This window comes from Coffea eugenioides, chromosome 2 (genome assembly GCF_003713205.1).
Source record: "Coffea eugenioides isolate CCC68of chromosome 2, Ceug_1.0, whole genome shotgun sequence".
In the NCBI taxonomy this organism is placed as follows: domain Eukaryota; kingdom Viridiplantae; phylum Streptophyta; class Magnoliopsida; order Gentianales; family Rubiaceae; genus Coffea; species Coffea eugenioides.
In genome coordinates this window covers 54,580,244-54,591,254 of record NC_040036.1, presented here as the reverse complement: position 1 = coordinate 54,591,254, position 11,011 = coordinate 54,580,244, and the positions used below count along the sequence as shown (strand labels likewise).

Here is an 11,011-nt window from a genome sequence, read left to right as displayed (position 1 = left end):
AGCAGTCACTTTACTCTCCCAATTCTTGGATAACGCATTCAGAATTTTTCTGTTTTTCTTACCTAGAGAGTAGTCCTTTTCAAGTACTTCTAAGTCCTTAATAAGATCATGGAATCTACAGTACATCTTGTCAATGTTTTCATGAGGTTCCATCTTAAAAGATTCATACTTAATGACCAGAATGGACTTCTTTTATTCTCTCACATTCTCACTTCTTTCATGGATTTTTCTGAGTTTATCTCAAATCTCTTTTACAGATCTACAGTCTTTGACTCTAATAGATTCATTTGAATCTAAAGTACTGTATAATACATTCATAGCTTTGGCATTTAAAGTAAGATGAGTTCTATCATCACCAGTCAACTCACTCCTTATTTTTGGTCTCGGTCTTTAAGTAACTTGATCAATAACAGTGGCATCATATGGACCTTCATTGACAATAAACCACAACTCAATATCAATAGATTGTAAGAAAATAATCATCCTCTCCTTCCAACTCACATAATTTGATCCATTGAACATTGGGGGTCTAGTGACGAATTGTCCTTCAAAGAACATGGCATGATTGGTTGTCATTTTTACTCCAAAGTCGATTGGGCTTAATCTCTAGGAGATCAAGTTCTGATACCAATTGTAAGAATCGAAGACAACCTAAGAGGGGAGGTGAATTAGGTAGATAAAAACTAGCCAAGATATGAGTCACTTTTTGAGTGCCTACCCTCTTTTTTTAAAGGACCACACAATGGAGCAATTGATGAGAAAGCACAAGTGCTTGGGGGTAGAAGAGATAAACAATTTATATTGCAAGATTGTAAGTAAAAGGATTAAATAGCAAATCAAGTTTCAAACTCCACTTGAGTTTGAAAATCACTTTATATAGCAAGCTTCTTCAAGTTGAACAATTCACAGTCAATCTCTTGTGTACAAAGGAAGGATCACTTCCTCCTCACCCCAAACCACACTTGGTCAAGCAAGGAAGTTTTACTATCTCTCGGATAACCCTCACAAAGCTACACTATTGAAGAAATTGAAACACACTTGAAAAGCTTATAAAAAATTACATAATTAAGAGCACAAATCTTCTTTAAGGAGTATTCTCACACTTGAATCACTCAAGATCTGATGTAGTCTCAATGTGCAAAGTCCCTTGAAGTGGTTGACTTTTTTCCTATTTATAAGAGACCAAAAAGTTCTTCAATCAATACTACTAACGGATAGAAAGCAGCTAAAGAGTCAACTAGCCGTTAGTGGTGTCGGACGTCCAGTAGGCAAGTTTTCTGCGTCCGAACGCTGGCAGTGAATTCAAGAAGATTTCTTGAAAAATTTAGGACGTCCGGTATGATGTCTTTTAGGACGTCCGAGGTATGATGTAAAACTGGGAATTCTTCTTTAACTCTTTCGAATGTCCGGTGCCTCCAATGCTTGGCGTCCGAAGTGTCGCAACGTTTGTCGGACGTCCGGTGCTCAGGTGTTGTGCGTTCGATCGAGGTCATTGAGTTTAGAGGACTTGACTTATCAGCTTCGGACGTCCGAGGGTGAGTTCTTTTTGTGTCTGAAGTTACTCATTGGTTGTCGGACGACCGATGCAATGTTTTTGTGCATCCGACAGATGTTTCAGCATATGTCAGCCTTTGAACCTGTTTTTCTCCAATTCTGAAAAAGGTCTAACTCAGAGAGTATTAGTAACATCCATTTGTTTTGTAATCATCAAAAGTTACAGACTGAGATAAACATGTATAGTCCTTACCCCTTTTGAATGAAAACATAACATTAGATTTGCATTTCATTTAAGAATTAGAATTAGGATAGTACATTTGCTTGATTAGATTAGAGATAATCCCTCGAATATGGGATATGGACGAGTTTGGCTTTCTAGCCTTAGCACGCTCGTATTCTCTCTATAAAAGGGAAAATTGAAGTCACAAATCTTAGACCCCGCACCCGTTATGATGCATTCCTCTAGGTCATGTATATATGTATAATTATTTTCTTTTCTTTTATTAAAGTAATATTTTTGCACATTCATGACCTCTTCAAATAATTACTTTTGGGTATCGTAATTAATGCGATTTGCACCAATTAAAATTCGAAGAGGCATGTTGATCCTGATACATTAGGTCTAGGGTTTGCATTCATATAGTACATCCAAATGTGATAAATTCTTAGGTTAAAATAAGAAAATCTTTGACTAAATTATGCAACTAGTCTTGGTTAGGTTGAAAGGGTGCCTTGAATTTTTTTACTTGCTTTCCCTTTTTTCAAATATGACTCCCGAACACTTTTCTCTGATTTTCGAAGATTTGGAATCGTTTAAAAAGGGTTTTTTCTACTTTTTGTTTAAAAATTCATTTTAGGTGACTTGGTACACCTTAACTCAATACCAAGTGACGACTCCGATTTTTCATTCAAAAATCCTTTTTAAACTATTATTTTTGGGTCAAAATCGTCGCACTTTTAAGTCCCATTTAGGCTCATTTTCTTTATTTTTTCTAAAAATCAAACTCTCATTTTCACTCAAAATAAATCAAAATCCATTTTTTCTAAACTCGTGATTTTTTATTTTCAAAAATGGGGCGCGACATTTGGTATGTATATTTGACTGATTGAAAGTGAAGTTCCTTGATTCTTGACTGCTTGTACTTTTGGTACCTCATTGAGTATAAACTCATCCCCCCGTTATCTTTGTTTTCCTTACAGGGGACAAACTTTGAAACCGTGATTTGTGGAGAAAATAGTAGAGCTAGTTATAGACGTTCTTTTGATTAAACTCCTCTGTACTGGCAAACTCTAATTGTACTTTGATAAATTGTGGATATTCTGACTTGTATTGCCAGTTGAACTGTTGAACATTCCAATATATATATAAGTGTTTAACCATGTATATTAGGTTTATTCGTTTGAGATGTTACGTCTCTATGGCTTTGGTGAACTGATTTTGTATTCGTTGAAAAATCGAGCAAGTGCGGAACTTGATCAAGGAAGAAGAAAATCTGGCGGGAAACCACTGTAAGGAATCCGGCCGTCTATCCGGCTAGATCTTGGCCGGATACTTGACCGGATTGTCAGGGGAAAATGAAAAGTTTTCGTTTTAGTCACTGCCTTGAATCCGGCCAGCTATCCGGCCAAATCATGACCGGATTTTGACGTGGCATTAGTTCTTTTCGTTTTTCATTGGAGCGTTTAATCGAAATCCTATTGCACCGTATGGTTGGGTAAAAATGTTTTCGGCTTAATAGTTTTGATGAGAGTTGGGCAGCCGGTTCGCTAATTTTTAGGGTACTCCTTAGGGGGAGGTGGGGCTGTCACAAAGAGCGTTCATATTTCCAAACTAATGGAGTTAAACTCATCCAAAATTTCACTCATTTTCATAGTAAAAGTCAAGGTTAAGGTTCCAAGGTTCAAGTATAAAACTAGTGCAATTCACTAAGAACTACTCTAGTCAAAACACTCCCTTTTTGGAGTTCAAACTCACAGAAATCGAAGCCATAAGAATAGGGGTTGAAGTCCCCAATTCGAGTATGAAGAGAGGTACTATAAACCAAGGGAGTTATGCAACCAAGAAGAATCATGAAAAGAGGATTAATCCCTTGGAAACTAAGATTCGAGATGAAAATTAAAGTTCAAAAAGACTTTGTATCTAATCATAAAATTAAACCTAAAACGGTCCAACAATTTCAAGGGAAGGTGGAAAGCTCTTTAAAAGAGTATTTGTTTGAAATCAGAAAATTTCTAGTTCAGAATGGCACTACTTGAAAAAATCGTATCTCGAGTTCTGTAAGTCCAAAAATTGGAAACTTTACACCTTTGGAAACTATACTCGAAGCACTAAAACTTTCTAGAAGACACTTTTCTCAGACTCCAATTCGAAGTCATTCAAATTTTAGTTCAAAGTCACTGTACTAGACAGGACAGAGCAAAACAGGTTTGCAAATTCAGTGAAGTTTGGAAATTCGGAAAAATTCGTAGAAATGGAACTAGCCTTTGAAATTCATACCACAATTAAAATTTCAAACCTAGTTTCAAATGCAACAAACGGAACTCGATTTGGACCTTTCTACACCAAGATACGATAGTACTAAAATTGAAGTTTGGAACCTGTTTTACAAAATTCCAGTTCTGACGAACTAGACAGAGTTTCAAAATCTGATCATAACTAGAGTTACACAACTCAAAATTTAGTATGGTTTATGGCGTTGAAAACTAGATTTAAAATGATACAATTCACTAGAAGGAACTGCCTTAAAATTCATTTTTCAATATAGGCAAAATTGAGCTACAAACTGCAGCTAAGACTGTTTCTCGGATGAATGCAGTGAAGAATTTCAGTCATCTTTGTCAGTTCACTACGGCTCCTAGGAAACGAATTAGGAGGTGCATTTTATACTGACGGAAAGCTCTCAAAGTCTAGTTTCGGATGCCACAAATGACACTCGATTTCAACTCCCAGACAGATAGTTATGACGTAAAACATGAATACTGGTTGGGATTTCCTGCTCAGAAAATTTCCAGAATTCATTCTCACTTTAACCCTACTTAAACACAATCAAATGGAAAGCTTTTTGGGAGATATTTCATACACATAACCACCAACATGTATCAAGCATTATTGCATCAAAATAACATCAAAATTTTGAAATTAACAAGAGAGGAACAACCAGCAAATTTCAGCCAGCAAGCATCTCTCATTCCTCTAGCTTTCTTTTTCAACTTTGCAACTAGAACTAAACCATATCTCATCAAAGCAAGTAACAAACAAGAAATTAAACATACAAAATCCTCAAGGCCTCTACCTATCAAGCCACCTCAAGTCCACTACCTAATGTCAAGGTTCTTGTGAACCCATCAACAACCCAACAACTAAACTAACCAAATTATCTTACTACTAAGATTAGAGAGGAAAAGTTGAGGGTTTTTTTGGATGATTACCTTGCTGCCAAAAGAAGACTAACCACTAGGATTTGAGCTCCTAAATGACCAAGGTTTATTCCTTGTTCAAGTCCTCTTCCAAGTTTGTATGAAGAACCAAGACAAGAAGCAAATTTTGGAGAGCTTTTGTGGAGCAACAATGGAAGAAGCTAGCTGAAATTTTTGGGGAAGAAATGGGAGAATAAATAATTCAATAATTCAATAAAATAAAATAAAAGTAAGAAAGTACACCCTCTACGCACTTCATGAACTATTCACAATCCAGGAATAAGAGTATTTGGAATAACTATTGTAGTATTTTTGGACTGTGATGTATGCGAAAAAAAGATGGTTGGAAAGATAAAAAGTTGATTGCAAATTGTGTTTGTGATGCAAGCAAAATATTATTCAGAATAATTTTGTTATCCAAAAAGAAAACAAAAAGTACAAAAATTTATCTTCTCAAATGAGTAAAAAATTTCTAAAAAGGTGTCGTTAACCAATGATATACTGCTACTAATATTTTCTTTTTTCATTTTAATCTTATTATTTGTCACTTTACTATTAATAATTGTGACGCCCTACTTCTCCCAAGAGTGAACCCAAGGGTATCTGCGGAACGCCTGTCCAACTCTCGCCAGGACTCGGTATAATTTTCATTCAAGTTTAAGGATAAACAATCAAAGAATAAAGTCGAAATAAAGAAAGGTCGCTTCCATAAATCAACATTTAAATCTTACATCTTAAGTTATCAAAAGTATATCACTTTCCCAAAAATACAATCACTAGAAGTCGACTAGTCAATTACATCCCAAAATACTAATCAAAATAATCAAGTCGGCTTCCTCAAAAGTTCTTTCCATTCCAAACTCCTGTTAAGGAAAATAAAACTAATGGGGTGAGCGAAACGTTCAGTGAGGTCAAGAAAACATGTAATCACATAGTTCAAGTAATAATAACACTTATACGGAAAGTAAAGCAATAAAGTTTAAGCAATTCATAATTTAACAATAAACACACTGAATAAGGATACAGGAGCTCTCAGGAACTATATTCCATTTGCTTTGCCGATACTCGATCTAATACCTCCACGTGATGACACTCCGTCAATCGGATAGGTATTAAGTCTGTAGAACTCTGCTTACTTCGTACTCCCGTTCACCGTTACATCCCCTGCTCCGGGCCCGCACTTCTTTTATATAAGGCGATACTACTCGAGTATGTCAAACAGGATCTCTCAAATAGATCAAGTTTAAGATTTTTTTCTCATGGCTCACCAAACTTCACGACCAATCCCGTGTCGGCTCGAGTCGCAAGGTCGGCCGATAAGTTTGGGCGTCCCCCACTATTATAATATAAGTTGATGAGATTCACTCCAATCGACATTGATTCAACAAAGTATAATTCACTATTGCAACACTTCACTTATTTCACTTAGTAAATTCACTTCATATAATTCAAATATAATTCACTTAAAAGAGAACGAGTGCGATAAAGTACACACTCGATTCAACACTTTCAAAATACTCAATTAATGAGAACAAATTAAGCACTTAGCAACACTTCATACACTTGATACTCACCAATTCAAAATAAGTGAGTAAAGAAAGTCTTTAGTGATCCGCTCCGAGATTCTCCTCAAAACCCTCTTGATCGCCTGAAGAAAAACGACCAACAATCACTCTCATACATTCATAACCCCTTATCAAACAAGGAAGAATGTACACTTGCTTAAAATTAAGACAATGTCTAAAAGAGCTTCACTCTGTTGAAGTTCAAGATTCAACTATTAAGAAATCAAAAAATTTCAGCTTTGCGCGACAAAATTTGAAAAATCAGATCTCGAGTTTCGTATGCCCAAAAATGGAAAACTTTATACCGTTGAAAAATAGATCTAAAGTACTAAAGTTCTTAGAGGATACTTTTTCAAGATTCCAAACAGAAAGCATTTATTTTTCAGCTCAAATTTGCTGATTCAAGAAGACAAGACAGAATCAGTCTTGGTTTTCAGTGATGTTTGGAAATTCGAAAAAATTCCCAGGAAGTGAATCAACCTCTGAATTTATAACACAATAAGAGTTTCAAATCAAGTTTCAAACAAAACAAGCAGAACTAAATTCAGAGTTTCGAACAACAAGATATAACAGTTTGAAGTTGGTTGATTTTTGCAACCTAATCAGTGGATTTCGAGATTTGAAGAGCAATCTTTGGGCATTATTTGGGTATCGAAATGGTATTGAAATTACACCAAATTTGGTACACTTAAACGTCCATATATGTACTACCTCTCTATCAAAATTTAGGTAAAAAATCACACGGGAAGACAGTTAATGAAACGTCCAAAGTTTGTGAAATGTTTTGAAGCAAATCTGCCAACCCTATCTCTCTTTCTTTTTCAAAAGTTTTGTCCAACAAAATCAGCCCCAATTCACTCCATTTTTTAAATCAAAGTTCCAGAAACATTTAATAAGCAATTGACACTAAAATTTTTGAAGTATAACATTCCAAAACAGATTTGACCATTCGGCCAACAAGGAAGGAACAAGTTTCCAGTTTCCAGCTTTGTCACATTTTCGAAATCAAACCATATCTAACTCTATACAAATCCAAATTGAGATTGGTTTATGGAGTTGAAAAATAGGTTTAAAATGTTACAATTTATCAGAGGACATCATTCTGAAAATCTTTTCGTAAGTAGAATAAAATCGAGCAACAAGATGCAGTTTCCAGTTTCATTCGGACAAATAGGCAAAGTAGGACAGTCCACTTTGCCAATTCACTACGGTTTGGTCAAAATGAACTAGCAGGGGATTTTTATACAGTTTTAAAGATATGAATATCTAGTTTTGAATGCAACAAATGGCACTCAATTTTGATTTTTGTACAGAGAGTTACATTCGGACAAAGAACCACTGCCCGGGTACCCTGCTATGCGTTTTCCAGATTTGAATCTTTACCAAAACCCAGTTTTTGTACAACCATTCGTCACGATTTTTGAAAGGCACTTTGTACACACAATATACAACATATATCCATCAATTTAACAGTCAACCAGGCATCAAAATTTCAAAACTAAAACAGAGCAACATGACCAGAATTTCGGCCAGCTTCCTTTTGAAATTTTCCTTCGATTTCTCTTCACTTTCTAACCATAATCATCTCATTCATCACATAAACAACCATAATCAAACAATCAAGCCTCAAGTCAGCTACCTAGAGGCCTCATCAAGATAGCTAGCCTATGATTTAAAGCGAGATAAATAGTTTCTCAAGTCCGCTAGCCTATGAGTGCGATTAGGGTTTCAAACCCATGAAGATTAACCGTTAAACTTCTTGTAATTTGAAATGTAAAAGAGGTCAAGTGATTACCCTTAAAACCTTGATGAAACTCAGATTTTTTATGGAAATTTCCTCCAAAAAATTCCACAAGATTGCTTCTTACTCCAAGCTAGAATGAATCTCTAAGAAACTAGAAAGTTGGATGAAGATTTGCAAGTGAATTAGAGCCAAAGAAATGGAGTTTTTCTTCTTCCTTTTCTTCTTGGTTGAGTCGGCTGAATGGAGAGGAGAAAGAGAGAGTGTTGTGTGATGAAACTTGTGGGAAAAGAATGATGGAAAGTAACTTTATGTTGGGTGCAAAAAGTCAACTTTGAATAGTTGTCGAAATAGTGTCGCGCATTACCGATTCCTCTTTTGTTTGGTACAATTATGCACTAATCCTCCAATGTAATTTCTTTAACACTGTAATTACTCACACTTACGAGTGTAGTATTAATTCCTCAGGTCTCTAATTAGTCGCGCGATATGATTTTCAAGAAATTTGAGACGCGCGCACGATAAAGCAGAATTTAAAAGAAATTCATGCAACTAAAATATAACTAACTAACACTAGGGAAAATAATTATAAAATGACTAAATTAAGAAATAAAATATGAGCGCTTACATCCTCTCCCCCTTAAGAGAATTTCGTCCATAAAATTTATACCTTGATCTGAAAATAAGTCTTTGTATTTCTTTCGAATTTCCTCCTCTACTTCCCAAGTTGCTTCCTCTACTCCGTGATTCCTCCAAAGGACTTTTACCAAAGGAATTCGCTTATTTCTTAGTTCCTTCACCTTATGATCCAGAAGTTTCACTGGTATTTCCTCATAAGTCAGTGCCTCGTCAATCTCAATATTTTCCGGTTGCAGTACATGAGATGGATCTGGATAATATTTCTTGAGCATAGACATATGGAAAACGTTATGAATTCGAGATAATCTTGGTGGCAGTTCCAACTTATAGGCCACGTTTCCCACAAGTTGTAGAATCTTATAAGGTCCTACAAATCTAGGTTGCGACTTCTTTCCTTTCCCTACCATCAGACTCGCTTTCAGTGGAATGATTTTAAGAAAACCTTGATCTCCAACCAAAAATTTCAAATCCTTTCTCCAATTATCTGCATAACTCTTTTGACAGCTCTGAGCTATCTGAATCCTTTGGCGTATTAATTTTATCTTTTCTCGCGCCTCTTCAATTCATGGTACTGCGTTGGGTCTAAAATCTTTCTTTCACCTATTTCATCTCAACAAATCCAAGATCTACACTTTCGTCCATACAGAGCTTCATACGGAGCCATTTGAATTGATGAATGGAAACTATTATTATAAGCAAACTCCACCAATGTCAAATACTTACTCCAAAATCCAAAATACAGGTTCTTAATATGTCCTCAAGAGTTTGAATCGTCCTCTCTGACTGTCCATCAGTCTGTGGGTGATAAGTAGTGCTAAAACTCAATTTAGTTCCTAACATTTCTTGCATCTTCTGCCAGAACCGAGAAACGAACCGAGGGTCTCGGTCAGATACAATACTTACACGTATCCCATGCAGCCTTACAATCTCATCCAAATATAGTTTGGCTTACTTCTCCAACGAGTACTTCATACTAATCGGCAGAAAGTGAGCAGATTTAGTCAACCTATCGACTATCACCCAAACTGCATCGTGACCTCCTTGTGTCCTTGGCAATCCAAATACAAAATTCATAGTGATATTCTTCCATTTCCACTCGGGTATCTCTAAAGGTTGCAATAGGCCAGATGGTCTCTGATACTCAGCTTTAACCTGCTGGAAAATCAAACAAGTCTGAACAAACCGAGCAATTTTCTTCTTCATGTTCTCCCACCAGTATAAGCTTTTCAAGTCTTGGTACATTTTATTTCCTACAGGATGTACCGTATACTTAGAACAGTGCGCTTCTTCCAAGATTTTTCTTTTTAACCCTTCATCCTTTGGCACCACTATGCGATTGCGAAATCTCAGTACGCCATTTACTTCCAGATTAAAATCCGACTTTTCTCTTTCCTTAATTTTTCCCAACCACTTTTGTACTTCAGAATCCTTCCCTTGTGCCTCCTTGATACGGTCTAGCAAAACTGATTTCACGACAATATTTTCAAGAATCACTTTTCTCGGTTCAAGTCGAGGGTTCCAAATACTAACCTCTTCCAACAAGTGTAATTCCCTAATCATCAATCCTGTCACTTGCACTTGATGACTTAAAGCATCAGCTACTACATTAGCTTTCCCTGAGTGATAATTAATCATGCAATCATAATCCTCCTGTGAGAACTCGAGAAAATCAAGTGTGTGCTTTGCATTTATTTTATTTTATTTACCTTGATATTGGAAATATTACATATAACGAATAAGTGGTTAAATTAAATGTCTAATTGAATTTCTATCAAATCGAGAATTAGAAATATCCTAGATTGGTGTAGAAAAAATTTTATGAATCAAATAAACACATGGTATGTATATTGTAAATTGTGTCATTTGCATATATTACTAGACACGTAGCATATATTATACAGTTGAATAAATTATATATCTAGTTTATTTTCCTTTAAAACTGAATGTATGAAAATCTCCTAGATTAATGTACGAGAATTTTGTAAGGGTATATAAATTAGAACAAATGAAGTTTGGAGTCAATGCATGAAATAATAAAACCGCAGCCCCTTAGTGAGCAAATAAGTTAATACTAATGACCTAACTAACCCTGAATCTTGGTTAAACTACTATGCAACCTAAGGAAGCCATCTTCTGGAAGACAACCGAGAGG

At 35.6% G+C, this 11,011-nt stretch overlaps 1 protein-coding gene across 1 annotated transcript; it reads right to left on the bottom strand.

Annotated features, from left to right (window-relative positions):
* Positions 1 to 390: 390 nt before the first annotated feature.
* LOC113759903 lies at positions 391 to 9,266 on the bottom strand. Its single transcript, XM_027302481.1, has 2 exons — positions 8,891 to 9,266; positions 391 to 428 (listed from the first exon to the last, which is right to left on the bottom strand). Exons 1-2 carry the CDS (start codon positions 9,264 to 9,266, stop codon positions 391 to 393), a joined length of 414 nt encoding a protein of 137 aa, XP_027158282.1.
* Positions 9,267 to 11,011: the final 1,745 nt, after the last annotated feature.

Coding starts and splice junctions, on each gene's coding strand:
- LOC113759903 (XM_027302481.1), bottom strand. CDS start 9,266: ATGGTAGGGAAAGGAAAGAAGTCGCAACCTAGATTTGTAGGACCTTAT. Junction 429..8,890: donor AGACTTATTTTCAGATCAAG/GTATAAATTTTA, acceptor TTGTCAATGAAG/GTCCATATGATGCCACTGTT.